General features: G+C 31.9%; 1 protein-coding gene across 1 annotated transcript in view; it reads left to right on the top strand.

The window, feature by feature from the left end:
• Positions 1-2,106: 2,106 nt before the first annotated feature.
• Positions 2,107-21,086, top strand: part of LOC104896048 (protein DETOXIFICATION 27) — a 30,100-nt gene continuing 11,120 nt past the window's right edge. The window contains exons 1-4 of the mRNA XM_010682732.4: positions 2,107-2,625; positions 3,483-4,024; positions 6,101-6,187; positions 13,569-13,625. Coding sequence (XP_010681034.2) covers positions 2,266-2,625; positions 3,483-4,024; positions 6,101-6,187; positions 13,569-13,625 — 1,046 coding nt within the window. The 5' untranslated portion in view covers positions 2,107-2,265. The remainder of the gene's footprint in view (positions 2,626-3,482; positions 4,025-6,100; positions 6,188-13,568; positions 13,626-21,086) is intronic.

The raw sequence follows: 21,086 nt of genomic DNA, 5'->3' as shown, positions 1-21,086 counted from the left end.
AAATACATATTCATAATTTTGAACCTATAGCATACCATGGTGGCATTACATGAATCAAATGAAAGTTTGTCAATGACATTGCAAAGGTATTATGCAATTGATCACTAATTATTTTATTCATAGAATATTTTTTGTAATATTTTTTTTCATATATATATATATAATATATTATATATATATATATATATATATATATATATATATATATATATATATATATATATATATATATATATATATATATGTATATACACACACACACACACACATATATACATACATATATATATATACATATATACATACATATATACATACATATATATATATATTTATATATGTATATATATATATATATATATGTATATGTATATATATATATATATGTATATATATATATATATATATATGTATGTATATATATATATATATATGTATGTATATATATATATATGTATGTATATATAATATATATATGTATGTATATATATATATATATATATATATATGTATATATATATATATGTATATTATATATATATATATATGTATATCTATATCTATATACATATATATATATATGTATATATATATACATATATATATATATGTATATATATATACATATATATATATATATATATATATATATATACATATATATATATATATATATATATATATATATATATTATATATATATATATATCTATATATACAATATATATATATCTATATAACATATATATATATATCTATATATACATATATATATATATCTATATATATATATATCTTATATACATATATATATATATATACATATATACATATATATCTATATATACATATATATATATATATCTATATATACATATATATAATATATATATACATATATATATATATATATATATACATTAATATATATTATTATATATAATATAATATATATATATATATATATATATATATATATATGTCAGATCTTATTCTTTTCTCCATGAACTTGATTCTACTAAACTAATTGGAAAATCAAGGTTCGGGTTTCTTGACTATTTGAGGTCACGGATCATTAAAAAACAAAGGAGAAAATTTGATAAGTCTTAATATGGTCATGATGGATGAAGAGGTATATTTTTCTCTTAAACAATATTTGCGATTATTAGTAAATGTTAGTTTTATATTTAATTAATTATATTTATGATACCGTCATTATGATCTCTTATTCACTTTTCCATCTTCCATTCTTTATGCATTAGTATAATTAAAGTTGAGGTTGTGGCTGACACTCATGTTTTCTATAATTTTTCTGTCATGCATCTATAAAATAAGTACCCTCTACTTCAAGTATCATTGGGGTGGTCTTCATATTAAAATTGTGTTAACTATATCTCATATCAATTATCGGGATACTATTTAATAATAAACTTAGCTACAATATTTAGTTTAATATTAAAAAATATATAATTTATATATCGCAATAAAAAAAATCTAGAAATAAGAGTATAATGACAATACTTTATCCGTTCTTTTTCTACTGCAGCAATGGGTTTGGGGATAATTTTTAAGGAAATAAAAAATGGGTAGTTTAGCATAGAAGTACCCCTTTAATTAACAATTGTATGGAATAAGTCAATCCTTAATAAAGTAAACGCAACTTTATGAGGCAATTCAATAAGTAATCAATGATGATTTTATTAACATAAAGTAAAGGCAATATTGTCAATTATAGTTATTTTTATACTAAAAGTAGAGTGGTCCAAATAGATAAAACTACCCAAAGTGGTGATTATTGCAATATAAAAAGAACAAAGAAAGTATGTAAATAAAATGGTGCTGAAAAATTACATTTTTCAGCAACACAAAATCAACCATGCTAACAAAAAAAATTTGCAAAAAAATAATATAAACGAGTTCAAAACTAGTATGCTTATATTAGTGACATTACACGATTTTGAATATAATGTCCAATAATCTATATACTATTTTTTTTTATTTATTGGTTTTATCACTATGACCCACCATTTAATAAAAGAATATAACAAGTTGAAATCATCCCATTAAAAAAGTGGCATAAAAGTAGTATTGAGTGGTAGGAAATAAGATTTGGACTACTCTACAATTCTAATATTTTTTCGAATGGGAACAAAAATGCACGCTTTAGTTTTGTTCTCTCTAATTATTCTCTTTCTCCCGCAACCTTCCTCCTCTCTCTCCCCCAAAAGATAAGCAATTTTAGACCCTGTAATAATCATAAAAATTATGTCTAGTGACAATAGTTCCAAGAAATTGGAAAACCAAAAGGTTCCCTTGTTGGAGAATTACAACCTTTCAGATAATGGAGCTCCTCCTGCATCATCAAAGCAGTTGCTGCAAGATAGAAACATTACAATTTATGGAGATGGAGATGGTGCTTTTGTTGAACATAACACTCTTGTACAAAGAGTATGGGCTGAATCCGACAAGTTATGGCATATCGTCGGTCCGTCTATCATTAGCCGTGTTGCTTCCTACAGTTTCTTGGTTGTAACCCAAGCTTTTGCCGGCCATCTTGGTGACCTTGAGCTTGCTGCCATGTCCATCAGTTGCAATATCATTGTTGGCTTGGACTACGGACTCATGGTAATGTAAAATTTAAGATGCATTAATAAATTTTTGCACACATTCCATTTGCTTCAATATGATGTGTTCTTGTTTGCTTTTAACATGGTTTTCACTTTTCAAAGTATATTTGATCATCAATGTCTTTAGTTATTTTAAGAAAAGATTATGATTATAATGATACCGAAATATTGCATGACTATCTTTTTTCTCAATCATCGAATTATTCCAGACAGTCGAAATAAAAAATAAAATGGAGAGAGTAATATATACTAACATTGTTATTTAGATTCTTAAATATAAACCCAGTTTCAAAATGATAACTGCTAATTTGATATAATAATAGTAGTTGCTAGATATTATTTGTTCATATGGCATACTGCATACATGATTTGTAACAGCAATAATGTTGTGTCTAATGTGTAGATGGAATACAAGTTTCAATTATATCAAATATTCTCCTTTATGAGTGAGGAAATTTATAATCTAATATTGGTCTACCTTTATAAAGAGAATTCATATTTCTTGCTTAATACTACCTCTGTTTTTATTTAGTTGCAACAATTTCTACTTTTAGGTATTTTTTATTAGTTGTAACATTTTCTTTTTTAGGAAAGCTTTTGGGATAATTTGACTATATTACCCTTACTTCAGTCTTCACCTACTCTTTCCCCATTTAATTATAGTACTAGTAGTAGGGGCAAGTGGGTCAATTATACTCTCTTTTCTCATTTCTTAAAGTTTGTGCAAAAAGATAAGTGTTGCAACTAAATAAAAACAGAGATAGTATCATTTAATGTTTAGATCCAGAACAATTAGAATGGCTACAAATTTTTTTGGTAGATTCTCTAAAATCTTACCTTTGTTGCTACACACAGTTAGGGATGGCAAGTGCTTTGGAGACACTATGTGGGCAAGCATATGGAGCAAAGAAATACCACATGTTGGGAATTTACATGCAAAGATCATGGATAGTATTATTCATATGCTGCATCCTACTCTTACCCTTGTACATATTTGCCTCTCCTCTAATGAAGCTCCTCGGCCAAGCAGATGATGTCGCGGAGTTGGCTGGCACAGCGGCTCTTTGGATGCTGCCGGTTCATTTCAGCTATGCCTTTCAGTTCCCACTACAAAGGTTCCTGCAATGCCAGCTCAAGGCTGGCGTCGTGGCATGCGTCTCAGTCATAGCGCTGGTGGTTCACTTATCCGTGGCCTGGTTGTTGGTTTCCGTGCTTAAGTTCGGAATCATCGGAGTTGCCATCACGCAGAACTGTGGATGGTGGGTGTTGGTAATAGGAATGTATGGTTATACTGCTTTTGGTGGATGTCCACTTACTTGGAATGGTTTATCCATCGAGGCCTTTTCTGGTCTTTGGGAGTTTTTCAAACTATCAGTTGCTTCTGGAGTCATGCTTTGGTAATTCTCTAAACCTTTTAATAATTCGTGCATTCATTATGGAAAATTGGAGACTATTCGCTAAATTTTGGATATATGCCACACAACATGGCTTGCTTTAAGATGATCTTGAATCTGTTTACATATTATTTAATATTTAATAGGTTGTACCCTTTCAAACTCATAATACGGCTTTTCTATCTGTATGCATTATAATTTTATTTTATTTTTTAAAATGTAAGTAATATTATTACCAAAAAGCCTAAGCACCAACAAAGATCCAACAAAACACCACAAAAACCAAACCCTTTAACACACCAACCACCACCAGCACCTACATTAACCTATACATTGACCAAAGTGTCCCCCGAATTTTAGTTTATAGGCAAACATTGGTTTTTAGTATACCCCACCTCTTCTTCTCCTCTATCTATATATGCTACTCCATCCGTTTCATTTTAATCTATACACTTATACTTTTTACGCATGTCAGTGCAAAACTTTGAGGACATATATCTTTAATTTGTATTTGTAAAAATTATAAAAAGTACACATTAATAAAATACATGTTATGATGAATCTAACAAGATCCTACATACTATATTTTCATCCGCATATAAATCACAAATGATGGTCAAAGTGAAATTTATGAATTGTGTAAAATGTCAAAGTGTAACCCATTAATATAAAACGGAGGGAGATATATAACCAAACTCAAACTCAACAAGTAACCTTTACGTATTTAAAAATGAAGATATGTACAGGTTTACAGTAAGTTTCAATCAGGTCCAATAAGGTCTAATAAGTTTCAATCAGGTCCAATAAGGTCTAATAAGTTTCAATCAGGGCCAATAAGGTCTAATAAGTTTCAATAAGGTCAATAAGTTCCAATAAGTTCCAATCAGGTTCAATCAGGTCCAATAAGTTGAATCAGGTCCAATCAGGTTTAATAAGTTCCAATAAGTTCAGTTCAGGTTCAATAAGTTCAGTTCAGATAAGGTCCAATAAGTTCAGGGCCAATAAGTTGAATAGAACGCACCCTAATTAAGATACGTTTTCTTACCTTATACACATCTTAAAAAATAAGGTAAAGATAACGCATTCTTAACATACTTTATAGCGTTATATATGAGCTTGGATCCATAGCATAATATTTTCAAATCTCGTCTTTTTTACTATTTTTTATTTATATTTAAGGGTCTGTTCTTTTCGGCAAAAAACAGTTGAACTGAACTGAACTGAACTGAACCGAACTGAACTTATTGGAGCTGAACTGAACTGAACTGAATTGAACTTAACTGAACTGAACTGAATTGAATTGAATTAGATTAAATTAAATTGAATTAAATTGAATGTAATAAATATATAAATAATATTTTAAACAATAATAATATGAATATTAAATAACAATTATAATAATAAGTAATAATAATGAATAATAATAGTAATAATAATAATAATAATAGTATTTTGGATATTTTTAAATGATAGTTATAAATAAATAATATTAATAATAATAATTAATGATAATAATGATAATTAATAACAATTATGTTATATTATTTGTATTAATAGATTAATACTTGATGATGATATATAATAACAATAATATCTAAGAACTACATTAATATTACTATTTTAATTATTAGATTTAATAATATAAAAATATTTAGTAATAAAAATAATGATTGGGTTGGACCGCGAAAATTACATCATAAACCGTCTTGACGCGATTTGATTGGTTTATGGGCTAAAAAAAGTGGGTTTATTTGTGCTTTGACCTAAACCATGTTCCTCCTAATAATAGTAATAATAATGAGTAAAGCTATAATAAACAAAATAATAATACTTAATAGTAATGATATATATTTAAATAATATTAATAATAATAATAATGATAATAATAATAATAATAATCATAATAATAATAAGAGTAATTAGTAAAATAAATTATACCAACATAATAATAATATTTAACAAAATGGTTATAACAGGAACTGAACTGAAAATAAGTTGGGGAAAACAGGCCCTAAGTAGTAGTTATTAAATTTTTGATAGTGTTTATCCATGTCGTTAAGTGTATACAATTTTGAACAGCTTGGAGAACTGGTACTACAAAATATTGATACTTTTGACTGGAAATCTGAAGAATGCACAAATAGCCCTAGATGCTATTTCCATATGGTATGATCTTTCTTTCCGGATATATGTTCACACTATTTTTTGTTGTTGAAGAAACTTTATATTTTCTCCATTTTTAATTGTATCATGACTTTGACCTTCTTATAGTAATACAAGATCTTGTTATATTGGTCTTATCATATATTTTTATAAAATCAACTTTTTATACTTCTTACATTCTAAAATAAGTATAAGGTGGAGAGTGGGCAGGGGGGAGGGGAGGTACAAGAACCATAAAAAAACTTATATGAATCCAGTCACACTAATCAGTATGCACCCAATAGATGTTATGTACTTACGTTTTTTTTTTTTTTTTTTTTTTTGCTCAATAAGAAAAGGCTTTTCATACCATAATCACCAAACCATACAACCTAGGCTAGGAAATACTAATTAGACAGAGCCAAGCTTAGGTTCCTCAACCAGTTTCTATCAGCTCGAAGCTTTCTTGGGCATTATACTGTACACTCTTTCCACTACATTACGTTGAACAAAATTGACAGAATGATCAACACTTAACACCTTTTGTAGCCATAGCATTGTATTTCGAACCCACCAGATTTTATAGATTGCAGCACTAATGACAGCTAGCATGACCTGCTTTTGAAGCTTAGAAGAGCGACTTCTATGAATCCATCTTGTAACCTCCTGAACACTAATGCCCCTTCCACCAATTCCTAGCCAAGCTTTGAGACATTCAATCACCTTCCTACTGTAATGCCAAGCAAAGTAAAGATGCTTGTGATCCTCAGATTCCAGACCATAGATCAGGCAAACTGGAGATTCACACACCCCAACTCTAGCTAGATGCTCAGCAGTATGCATCTTTCCTTCATGACCAACCACATGAAAAACTTGTGCTTGGGAATAGAGATCCTATTTCACACTATCTTAGCCCATTCCACACGATCCTCCTCACCTATCAATTTCTTGTACATTTGCTTCACAGAGAAAGAGTTCATTTGCAACATTTGCTCTTCAGAAATAACATGCTTCAGTTTTTCTTTGACCTCACAAACCTTCCTCTAATACCAGCTACTACTAGTAGCAAGACTATAATCCCACCACCTGTGATCTTTCACATACACTTCACTAACCCGCTTAATCCAAAGATTGTCCTTTTTATGAGCCACTGCCCAAACATATCTCCCCATTGCAACCACATTCCAATCCTGAATTTTCCTCAGGCCCAGACCACCCTCCCTTTTTGGAACACACACCTGGGACCAAGCAACATTCCCTGGCTTAGCACTATATGCATCACCACTCCATAAGTAAGCTCTACACATTTTCTCCACCTCTTTTAGTATCTTCCTTGGAAGTACAAACACTTGTGCCCAGTATACATGTATACTCATAAGCACTGAATTAAAGAGCTGGAGTCTTCCTTGATAAGATAAATGTCTACTACTCCAGGTATGAATCATAGCAGACATCTTATCTGTCAAAATATTACAATCCTTTGAGGAGATTCTTTTAAAGCTAATTGGCACGCACACCTAGGTACTTGAATGGAAAGTGACCAAGGCTAAACCCAGAGACATCTAATATTCTCTGCACCTCCTCTCTTCTCATACCTATAGTGAAAACTTCAGTCTTCTGCTTGTTAACTTCTAGACCAGAAGCTTCTGAAAAATGCTTAAATCCCTGAAGCATTGTATAGACAGATTTAAAATCACCCCTACAACAGAGAATGACATCATCTGCAAAGCATAAGTGGTGCAACCTCACTCCCAAACATTTGGATGGAACCTGAAATGAGGAGAATCACTCACCAAATCAAGTGTTCTAGTTAGGTATTCCATACAAATTACAAACAAAAGGGGAGACATTGGGTCACCCTGTCTAAGACCCCTCTTGCCTTCAAAGAAACCATGCAACTGACAATTAATCAACAAAGTAAACTTTGGAGAACTCACACACTCCATGATCAGCTCAATAAACTTCTCTGGAAATTTCAAAGCAACTAACATTCTCCTCATAAAATTCCAGTCTATAGAATCATATGCTTTCTTCATATCCATCTTTCTGATAACTCCAGGACTAGAATTTTTCCTACCATACTGCTTAACTAAGTCCTGGCAGATCATTATATTGTGAGCTATAAATCTTCCCAGGATGAAATCACCTTGATTAGCTGTAATTATATCAGGGAGAACACTTTTCATTCTTACACACAACAGTTTTGTAATGCACTTGTAAAGTACATTACAACAGGCAATAGGCCTGAATTCAGAGACATTTGCTGGACATTTAACCTTAAGAATTAATGCTAAGACGGTAGCATTTAATTCCTTCCGCAGCTTCCCTGATTGGAAAAAAGCCATTACAACATCAGTGATATCTTGACCCACAACAGACCAGAAGTCCTTATAAAATCCAGCACTAAACCCATCAGGCCCTGGAGACTTCTCATTTGGGATTGAGAACAAAGCCTTTTTCACCTCCTCTGCAGTAATAGGAATCATTAATGCTCTCTGTTGATTCTCATCTAACACATGACCTTTTGCAATTATTGCTTCAAAAACAATCCCAGTATACCTCCGAGCAGTACCAAGTAAGCTCTGATAATAATTTAGAAATGCTTCATTCACATAATCAGCATTATCCACCCATATCCCCTCCATTGTATTTATCCCATAGACAGTATTCTTTAACTTTCTTTCTTTAATTGCTCTATGGAAAACTGCAGTATTTTCATCACCATTTCTTAGCCAAGATAGTTTGGCTTTTTGCTGCAAAAATGATATGTAGTTTCCATGGACTCTTCTATACTCATCTACAGCCTTTATCTCTTCATCCCCAGCTTCAATATCCCTTTCATGCATTCTCTTTTGACATTCTTTAATCTTGTTCAGAGCTTCAGCATTAGCACACTGAATATGAGAGAAACCTCTCTATTCAACTTTTTAAGCTCCTCCTTTACTAATTTCAATCTTCTCACCACTTGGAACATCTTTGTACCTTCAACCTGAGTCTGCCAGCACTCCTGCACTCTCTCCAAGAAACCTGGAGCCTTACTCCATATTGTGAAATATTTAAAGGGCAGTTTACCTCTGCTAATCTCAGGATACACTGTCACCAACATTGGAGAGTGATCAAACAAACCTTCTGGCATGAAATATGCCTCTGCTGTAGGAAACATTTCAATCCATTTTGAATTCCCCATCACTCTATCCAATTTACAAAACACTCTATCCATACCCTCCTGCTTGTTATTTTAAGTAAAATAACAACCTGAAGATTTAATATCCTCCAAATCACATCTCATAACACAGTTTTTAAAATCAGCCATTTCTGCATCCCTTACACCAGACCCTACTTACGTAGGTTGTAATGATTACAACTTATACTATTTTGTCTTTCTCTCTTCTTAGATTTCCTTGTCATTTCAGTTTCTCTCTCATAACTGCTTCATTTCACTAGTAGAATAAATGCTATTTGATGCGGTTAAAAAGTGCCATATTGCTGCGGTTTTGGGCGTGCAACAATTAAGGGGGCAGCAATAGGTATTAATTATATTGTTGCGATTTTAAATCGCAGCAATATCTCAACATATTGCTGCGGTTTCTAGCACAAAACCGCAGCAATATTATCATTTTTTATTAGAAAAAATCCAGTATATTGCTGCGGTTTCTGGTCAAAACCGTAGCAATATGACCTGGTGTAGAAAAATTCTTTTTTTTTTTTTTTTTGCATTTTACAATTAAATTTAAAAGAATAAAACCAACAACAAACCCATCCACTATCAATCTCTCATTCAAGGAGACTATTGCTGCATTGAAATACAATAACAACACAAAATACAACTAAACCAAACCGCTATATATTCAATAAAAATAATATTTACAAACCCTAATTACAATAATATATAAAAAATCAAAACAAAGCTGATAATATATAAAAAGTCATTCGGGTCGATAGCTTCTAACACTTTCTGAATTCTGACAAGAATATACAAGCTAAGTACTAATTTATAGAAGTATATAATAGTTGGACCATGCTTGAATAGCTCTATTCAATCTCTCATATATAATTTATGCTTCACTAAGCATCACTTACTGAACTTTCTATTATATCAGTTCATTTGAAGCTTTACTCATAGTTATCCCTTAGATAGCTTGCCAATATTGTCATACTTCAGAAATTCAGATGCAAAAATGTTATCAGGAACTAGTAATTGGTCCATCACTTCAATCAGATTTCGATATAGTATGTTTGTGTGTGGTATAGTGTGTTTATTTGTGCTATAGTATGTTGATTTGTGATATTGTTTCTTTGTGATATAGTGTGTTTGTTTGTGATAGAGTGTATTTCTTTTCTTATATAGTGCATTTGTTTGTGGTATAGTGTTATTCTATATAATATAATTTATTGTACAATGGAACCCCTGTTATAGAAGATTATGATAATATTGTTAGTTTCGATATAGTGTGTTTGTATGTGATATAATGTATTTATGTGTGCGATAGTGTTTTTTTTTTTTTTTTGCAAGAGCTATAGTGTTTATTTGGAATTACTAGCATTTCTTTGTGTTTATAGTGTATTTATTTATGATATAGTATATTTCTCTCTTATATAGTGTATATATTTGTGATATAGTGGTTACTATGTATATAGTAAGTTGTCTCGATTCACGTGTGTGAGCTTGGTGTACAATAATTTTACTGTGAACTAGGTCCACACAAAACGGATTGCAAGAACCAAGAGAGGACTGAGAGAGATAAAGATAAATTTAAAAAAAGACTTTTGATGAAAAGAGAAATAGAGAGAAATCAATGCCAAATAAAGTAAACATTGCATGTATTTTAAAACATCCAAAATATGACAAGTGTTACATTTACTTTATAATGGATAAAGTAACTTTTACTTATACAAAATTATTGAAATATGTCTTGAATTATCTGACACAAGGATTAATCAAGCACGAGGTCTATGTTTAACGCATCAAAGCTTTTCGATATATGTAGTTCAATATATAATATATGTTTTGGGTTTGATAAAGGCCCATTATGTTCAAATTAATTAGAGGGATACTGTTAAATGTTATAATTAACTTCTGCCTTTATTAGAAAGATACTATACACCACAGAAGTACAACTCTTGGAATTCTTTCCAGTAGCTCTCACATCTCTTCTTTGCTGAACACCACACACAAAAACATATTATTAAATAATTGGACCGATGTACCAGATAACTTGACAAATTTAAACATATTAGTCTACAAATTTGACAAAGTTGCAAAGGAAATTTTGCGGAAAAAATATGAAGAGTTTTTTATTTCTCCTCACCGTTGCCGTAGAGATGAAATGGAGAAAATCAAATCATTGGTGCTACTCAATCACCTGCGCAAAGGCCCTAACATAGTACAAAGAGATCATTTTATATAATTTGACATCAATTAGCAAATTTAGGGTTTACAAAAAAATCCTAAATTTCAATTTTGAAAGAAATTGCAATGAACTAGGCAATTGTTCCCCCTTTTCTCTCACTTTTGCCAAATGAGTGTCCGATAGGCGACAGTTTTCTGATACACGTATCGACACCCATTTCCAGGTATCGCGCGCATTGTGTTGAATCGACAAGCGACACTCGAGGTAGAAGAGGGTGCCGAAGTAAAGTAGACTTCCATCACAATAGCTTTCCATACTATTACTCCTCCCTTTTTAAATTGGTAAGCAGAAGTGACCTATATATAGGATCATAACCTCGACATGTTAATATGAGCAATCTAGCTATACAAGAAAGACCTTTTGGAGGAGGGAGGGTAAGGGAATTTGACCCCTAAAGTTCCTCTAGTAACAAATCTTACCACTCGACCAAGTAACAAATTTAGCTCCCTATTCCAGTACTATTTTTTATTAATTACTCCTTCGCAAATTTATTATACAGTGAGAGTTTTAATTGTTATACTCAACCTAATAATACTTAGGTATATTGTACTCTCCTATATTTCATATATTGGATTCTTGGGTGCTCTTTGCTCATGATTTTTTTCGACTTCTATTAGAGAATTTTACTCATGCTAAATTATGTGTCAATTTACATTTTTTTTTTTACTAGTACCTCTGTGTCTTTTTAGTTGCAACACTTGATTTTTCACCTTTGTCGAGACACTTCTTTGAACGTTAATAATTCCTCCATTTCACAATAAGTGAAGCACTTCCCTTATTTGACCTATTCATAATAAGTGAAACCATGTTTTAAATGATAAAAAAAAATTTACTTTTATTACAAATATGCCACCAAAAAGTAGGGTTGACAAAAATTGACTCAACCTGATAACCCGACTTGAAACTGACCTGAAAAATCCGGGTATGGTTTGAGATATTCGATCTTAAAAAAAAGGGTCGACCCAACCCGACCTGAAAATATAATGAGTTAGGTTCAGGTTTACCTTTTGAACCTGGAAATAACTTACAATGACCCGATTTAGAAATAACTTAGATTATGTTGGGTTAGCCCTTAGTCGGTTATGTTATAATAATATTAGCCCAAGTCTAATTTTTGGATCTTAAAACATAAAACCCTAGAGTAATTGAGTAAATCACTCCACGGCGTTTTCCTTTTCCACTTCTCCTCTGCTATAGCCTATAGACTACATAGTATCACTAAATCATCAACTCACTTCAATCAAAATCCTAGAGTAATTGAGTAAATCACCCCACTGTATTTTCATCATTGGATACTTAAATTTTTATTTCAGGTCATTTTGGGTTAGTTTCAGGTCAACCTGAAAAATTTAAGGTCAGGTATGGTTCAGGTTTTCGACCTGAAATATAAATCAGGTCGGGTTTGGGTCAGGGTAAGTGACCTGAAATATAAATCAAGTCAATCTGAAACTGACCTAATCTGACCTGATTGTCAGCTCTACCAAAAAGTAAGAAGGAACCACAACCTATTTGTTTGATCACTCTACTTTATTATGGTCCCGACTTTCTCTCTCTATATTCCTTGGTATATGTGTACTTTCTCTATGTTTTACTTATTGTGAAACGGATGAAGTATATCTTATTGGGTGTAAGTAAAAATTATAAAAATTTGATATTTGAAATCCTCACATTAAGACGAATCTAATAAGACCCACTTGACTATGTTTTTTCTTATATAATGATACGAGATAGTATAACAAAGTTGGTTAATTAATAGTACCACAAAAGCAAATGATGCAACTAAAAGAATACAGAGGTAGTATATCTTAACCTTTATTATTTTCTCAATCTCTACATCTTTGTTTTCTCTCCCATTGCATAACAAAGGCAACCTTTTGCAATCAATGAAATGTTAAATGTATGTATTTTTGATAATAACACTTGATCGAGTACTGAATTTTTTCTCTTTTGTTTTTTGTTTTTCATTTTTCTTCTGGATGGGTTTAATTTGTCAGCCTGAACTTCAACGGATTGGAGATGATGATTCATTTAGCTTTCTTTGTTGGCGCTGGGTAAGCTGTTGTCTCGATCGCTTTCTTCTCCATTTAGGAAGAAATCTCTATTTCGCTACAATCTAATAAAATGAATAAGAAATAGGAGGATTATATGTCTTCTTGTATGATTTACTACATAATGTAATACCCCAGAATTTCAAAGCGATACAGAAAGAAATAATAATAGTATTATAGGACGACAGCGGAAACATCGTCTTCTAGGAATGTCAGTGCTACAAGAAATGCTTTTAAATAACTAAGTGATACAAACAAACTTAAATTAATTAATTACTTAGATTAAAATCGAAATGAGAAAACTATCTCAGACTAAAAGAAGTCTAAAACTAAAACACCTAATAGATTATTTCTTGCATTTCAACCCGAGCCCAAAATCGAAGAAAACCCCCATGAACAAAAACCTGCAAAATATACAACAAATATCCACAATCAGTGGGGAGTAACTAACAGCTCTCCCAGCCCAATATAGGATCCAAATAACAATTTTAAGTGAAGTTAAAGTAAATGTTACTACAGAACAACATGCTTCTAATAACAATAAGTAAATCAACAATAATGAACTTAAGATAGTCATACAAGATCCATAGCATAAGCCTCCAAAATAATTAAACAAAATAATATAATAGGTTTTGAGAAAGAGCAGAATGCAAGTGGAACGCAACCCAGTTTCTAAGGTTTGTCAGATCGAAATCTCCAGACAGCCTATGGGCTTACGTTCCCTACTACCTGTGTCTAAGAATGGTCAAACTCCCGATGCAGGATAGTACCCAGCTTAGTACTTCCCAACCTCTCGGACGACAACAATTAACCCAGGTAATACCCCTAAATCGCAACCTAGGTGGTTGACATGTTCGTCACCGGAGACTACATCTATCCCACCGGATATCTTAATCTCAATAAAATAGTTCCACAAATAAATACTATAATTTATTCATCAATTAACCCTCAAATAAAAGTAATAAGGTTGCCCTTAAGGCCTTACACCTACAATCAGCAGAGACTAGGATCACAACCCAAGAGTCTCAATTCAACAATATTTATTCTTCCCAAAGTAATAGTTTTATAAATTAAATAATAATCATAATGAATAAATACATAAAACATATAACAATTCTTCAAAAAAAACTCCGCCGCAAGATTTCACCTCAAAACAAGTCTCAACATGCTTCAACACAACAAATTACGCCTTTAGAAATGATTTTAATCACAAGTAGCAACTTCAATTAGACATAACTTTTAGCATACACAATATTTTTATGAGAAAAGTATGTTAAAGATGATCTCAATAGCTTTCTCACGAATGGTCATAAGTTCAATTCCGATGTAAAACAACTGAGATATGACACTTTGAACATACACTGTCCAAACTGGTCGCGAGCCGTGAAATACCTTCTGTTTCTTTTTCTCATGCACAACAGTAGGTATGAAATTTCATCCAAACTTTCACCACATATACTCATACACCATAACAAAGTATACCCAAGCTAATATATGAATTTACCATAGAAATTAACTAGTTTAACAAGAGGATTAACATGAAACATAAATTACATAACCCCCAAACATGATACTTCAACAAATATATACTATTCTAACATGATTAATCACAAAATACATGAATCATAGCTCAAAATACATAAATTTCAGAACATTAAAACCACCAGAATTCATCCAAAACCACCAGAATTCCTTAAACAACATTCAACAAACATGCTAAAACATAACCCTAACATCATGTTACCAATTTTTCACAAATTCCTGATACTTTCATGATAAAAATACATATAACATCACAAGCGTAACAAAAGGCATGAAGAATAATATTTATAAAATCCTAACATGATAGTAACATGTATATGGATAAAAAATAACAATAAGAACAATTCTAATAGCATCCTAACATATTCCTAAGCCTAATAACATGATTTTCTAGCCTACTAACATAAATCCTATCAAAATCACTACTCTTATCCTAATATGCTAGAAGAGATGCTAGTTACCTGGATTTTAGGTGGAAAAATAATACTAGAATGACAAAGAAAGAAGAGAATAACATGGCTCCCGAAAAATCCAAGAAAATTAGATGACTCGTCTACTTGAAACACAAACTGCGACCAATTCCTCTAGTATCTTGAAAAACTGATGACACCACGAGCAAGATCTCTCCACGTAGATGAATTTCGACTACTCACACATCCAATTCCGATAAGATACGAATGAGATATGGGGTAAATAAGATGGGTGTGCAGAAATGGCCGAAAATACGAGAATGGAGAAAGACTCTTTCTCATTCTCTCTAAGGCTGACGTGAGGGGGGGGGGGGTTTAGTTTTTGAGTGCAGCCAAATAATGTGATTGATCATATCATTAAACAAAAGTTTAAGGGTGCATTAAGGTGGGTTAATGAGAGGATTAAATGAGGGGGTTACAAGATATTCAAAGGTTAGCTTAATGAGCACCAAAACTCTTCATTCTACACACCATAATTGTTGATTTTCGGCCAGCATGACACGCCATATGTGATGCAATATTTCATCACCCAAGTTGGTCCATCAATGATACAAAAACGCTACGCAACAACACCGCATCCTAAACACCTAAAGAAATAAAGAAACTAATATAACTTTTAAATTAAATAACTAACCTTCAAAAATACATATACATAAATATATCACAACATATAAAAATATATACACGTTCCAAAATAATTTAAATAATAATTTATTTATTTTTACGAAGAAAATATCATTGTAATATAAACAAACACCAAAAATAAATGGTGAAAATTACGGGGTGTTACAATCACTCACCCTTAAAAGCGTTTCTTCCTCGAAACTTCAAAACAACCAAGAGATTAAAAGAAAGTACTCTATATAAAGAACATTAAGAAACCATAAATTGATGGATATTAGTTAAGAACTAAACAACTTTGCGGGTATATAATTTGATAACTCAAATAATATACATTTTATTTTGGAAGACCAAAAAGAGTTGTATAGTAAGGAAGCATGGTAACAACCATCATTAAAAAAATATGGAAGAACCAAAGACAAGTAGAAAGTTTAATGTAGAAACGTTAGCACAATAAACTATAGGTAATTTTGCAAAGAACCAGGAATGAATATTTATGTAAAATTATAAAAGAATAAATCTGATCATACATAAATATTTTTAGAAAATAAACGAATAAGTAAAAGTTCGTAGATTAATAGCCAAACCAATTTGAGTAGAGGTAACCACACAGGCTTATACTCCACTTACAGAGATAAGAACATTTTAATAAAGAGTAGCTAGCTGCTATATTAAAATAGCAATTACGAACACAAGTCATGACATATGTTATAAGAGCGTACGCCTCCTAAACATATAAATAAAATTAAAGTTCGCAAAATAAATTGAAAACTTTAAAATAAATTTCACAACAGCGAAACAATAATAATAAATAGGCAATAAAGCATTAAAATATAAACAAAAATTATAAAATTTTCCAAGTCGACACAGATGTGCAACGAACCATTCAATGCTACCTAGTATCAACAAAACAACATTTGAAAGCCTTCATATCAAATCGACATTAAAGTTTACTCGAAATACCCAATGTAAACTTAATATCAACTCAAAAAGAAAATTAAATCAAAATAGATAAAATGTGACAACTTATCAAATTGGCATACAAGTCAAAGGAATCACCCATTATGACTTAATATCAACTCAAACAAGTTTAAAATTTAGATTGAGTATATAAATTTCATTTTCAAAGAATATAAAACAAAATAGTTAAAGGCAAATAATTAAATAACAAGTAAAGAAATAAAACAAAACTTTGCTATAAAATGAGCAAGCACTAAATATTTGCATAAGAAACAACAAATAGTAAACGAGATCCATTCACGCATTTAAGTTTGAAAAATAATGCTATTAAAAAAAATAAATTAGTAAGTAAAGTAAAAGTTGTTGAATGCTAACTTTTAAAACAAAATAGTTTACATCAACATTTCAATCTATAACCCACAATAACTCATCAGGGTACTTTTACTTTCAAAAACTATGAAACCTTATTGCCACAATTAAAGGTTGAACAAGAATTAGCATGAAAAATAAAAAAAAATATGGAAAGGAAAATATTTATAAATATAGATGCTCAAAGACGATATAAGAGAAATTTGAAGAATATCTTAAAAGACAATTTCAAAACCCCTTTCTTTTTTCCAAACCATTATAAAACAATTGAAATTAAATGTTTTTCAAAAGAGTATGTCAAAATATTAACATTAATAAAATTTGAATACCACAATAAAACTCTTATATAAGTATGAAATTTATTAAGAGAAAGGATCTAAAATGAAATTTGGAATATAAACTCAAACTAGAAAGTTTTGTAAATAATAAAACAAATATGTAGTACTCACATAAAAACACCGCTTAATTGGTAAAGAACAAGGAGTATATATCGTCGCACATAATAACATAAACTATCAAGCAACCTGCAAAAAAAAAAAATGCAATGCAACACACATGACTATATTAAAACAAAATTAAAATTTATTTTTAAATTGCAAAACACAAAACAATTCAAACGTACAACTCGACCTATAACCTGACGGCTATAAGTTACATCGATTTTGTTGCGCAACTCTGATAAAAAGAAAAATACATTACATGTAAGAGGCCCTGCAAATAAGATTAGCAAACTTGGTAGACTAATTCCACCAATAAACAAGTAATTATTCATATTATATATGCTCCACAAGCATGAGAGCACACCACATTCCAAAAGGCTTCCTCTTACTTATTCTACCCATCTTTCGTTCTGATACCAACTGTAATATCTCTCAAGATTGCTTTAAAAGGGATTTAGCAGGCTACTTATTCCAGCAAGATGCATCTTTCTTTTAGGGAACTTAATTCCATAGTTACTCCACAGTTAAGTGTGCTTGGCTGGGAGTAGTCTTAGGATGGGTGACCTCCTGGGAAGTTTCTCAGGGTGCGCACGAGTCAGGACAAAATGCGTCGGAAGAACTTGGTTGGTTATTGAGGACAGTTGTTGGCCCTAGATGCGCATTGGTGACGATATACTCGACTCCGGAAGAGTCGGGGTGTTACAAATGGTATGAGAGCAACCCTGCGACCGCGTGTTGGGGCGACCCTAATTAAGGCCGTCAGGCCAAATATTAGGACTCCTCACGCGCCTAGTGGGGGAGGATTATGAGGCTACATTGTCATAAGGAGTGACACAGAGGTCGTCAGACCGAATATCTGGAGTTTCCGGTGATCAGTTTCCATGCTGGGGCGACCCATAGGTCGTTGTGGCCGAATATGTTAAGTCCTCAGGCGCAACGAGGGTGTTGTTGTTCTCAAGTAGGGCTGTATGTAATACCCCTCATGATTGCTTTAAAAGGGATTTAGCAGGCTACTCATTCCAACAAGATACATCTTTCTTTTAGGGAGCTTAATTCCTTAGTTATTCCACAATTAAGCGTGCTTGGTTGGGAGTAGTCTTGGGATGGGTGACCTCCTGGGAAGTTTCTCAGGTTGCGCACGAGTCAGGACAAAATGCGTCGAAAGAACTTGTGTTGGTTATTTAGGACAGTTATTGGCCCTGGATGCGCATTGGTGACGATATACTCGACTCCGGAAGAGTCGGGGTGTTATACATAATGTCTCAACATAACTCATTTCACAGCACAATATTTAGCTCCCTAAAATTCAGTTGAATAATTACACTCTTTTGAAAACGCATGAAACATAATCAATGCGCTACACACAGATAATGCAGGCCACAAGTACCCCCTTTGCGCTACACACAAAACAAGCCCGTGTAGCGCACATACCAACGCCTTGATGCAGGGGCATCAGCACATGCATTTTGCAATTTCTATCTTTTTGCATCGATTTTAGACCTGTAAAACCTATTTTATCTTTGAATTATGAGATTTTGAAATAAAACTTTTAAAACAAATAATTTAAAATATTCATAAAATTGATAATACTATATAATATAATTAATTAATCTATACAAATATATTAAAAGGCGTACATGATAATGTATACACGCCACGTGGCACCTGCACGCAATGTATACACCCACGTGAATTAGCTTACAACAAGATTGGAACCCATGACCTCTTGCAATATATATGATATAATTACCATCTCAACCAACTTTTAATAATGTTTGAAGTGTCCACATTATTATATTTGTACATTCCTGGGAAGTTTCTCAGGTTGCGCACGAGTGAGGACAAAATGCATCGTAAGAACTTGTGTTGGTTATTGAGGACAGTTGTTGGCCCCGGATGCACATTGGTGACGATATACTCGATTCCGGAAGAGTCGGGGTGTTAAACATAATGTCCCCACACAACTCATTTCAAAGCACAAAATTCAGCTCCCTAAAATTCAGTCAAATAATTACACTCTTTTGAAAATGCATGAAACATAATCAATGCACTACACACAGATAATGCAGGCCACAAGCACCCCCTCTACGCTAAAACAAGTACGTGCAGTGCACATACCTACGCCTTGATGCAGGGGCATGAGCACATGCATTTTGCAATTTCTATCTTTTTGCATCGATTTTAAACCTGTAAAACTTATTTCATCTTTAAATTATATTACGAGATTTTGACATAAAACTTTTAAAAAATATAATTTATAATATTCATAAAATTGATAAAACTATATAATATAATTAATTAATCTATACAAATATATTAAAAGGCGTGCGTGATAATGTATACACGCCACGTGGCACCTTCACGCAATGTATACACGCCACGTGAATTAGCTTACAACAAGATTTGAACCCGTGACCTCTTGCAATATATATGATATAATTACCATCTCAACCAACTTTTAATCATATTTTAAGTGTCCACATTATTATATTTGTACATTCAAGCACGAGTGAGTACAAAATGCGTCGGAAGAACTTGTGTTGGTTATTAAGGACATTTGTTGGCCTTGGATGCGCATTGGTGACAATATTCTCAACTCCGGAAGAGTCGGGGTGTTACACATAATGTCTCCACATAACTCATTTCAAAGCACAAAATTCAGCTCCCTAAAATTCAGTCAAATAATTACACTCTTTTGAAAATGCGTGAAACATAATCAATGCACTACATACAGATAATGCATGCCACAAGCACCCCCTCTACGCTACACACAAAACAAGTACGTGTAGCGCACATACCTAAGCCTTGATACAGGGGAATGAGCACATGCATTTTGCAATTTCTATCTTTTTGCATCAATTTTAAACCTATAAAACCTATTTTATCTTTGAATTACGAGATTTTGACATAAAACTTTTAAAACAAATAATTTAAAATATTCATAAAATTGATAAAACTATATAATATAATTAATTAATCTATACAAATATATTAAAAGGCGTTCGTGATAATGTATACACGTCACGTGGCACTTCCATACAATGTATACACGCCACGTGAAT

Source organism: Beta vulgaris, chromosome 6, assembly GCF_026745355.1.
Source record: "Beta vulgaris subsp. vulgaris cultivar EL10 chromosome 6, EL10.2, whole genome shotgun sequence".
Taxonomy (NCBI): Eukaryota; Viridiplantae; Streptophyta; class Magnoliopsida; order Caryophyllales; family Amaranthaceae; genus Beta; species Beta vulgaris.
Note: the sequence above shows the minus strand (reverse complement) of the source record. Positions and strands in the feature narration are given on the sequence as shown.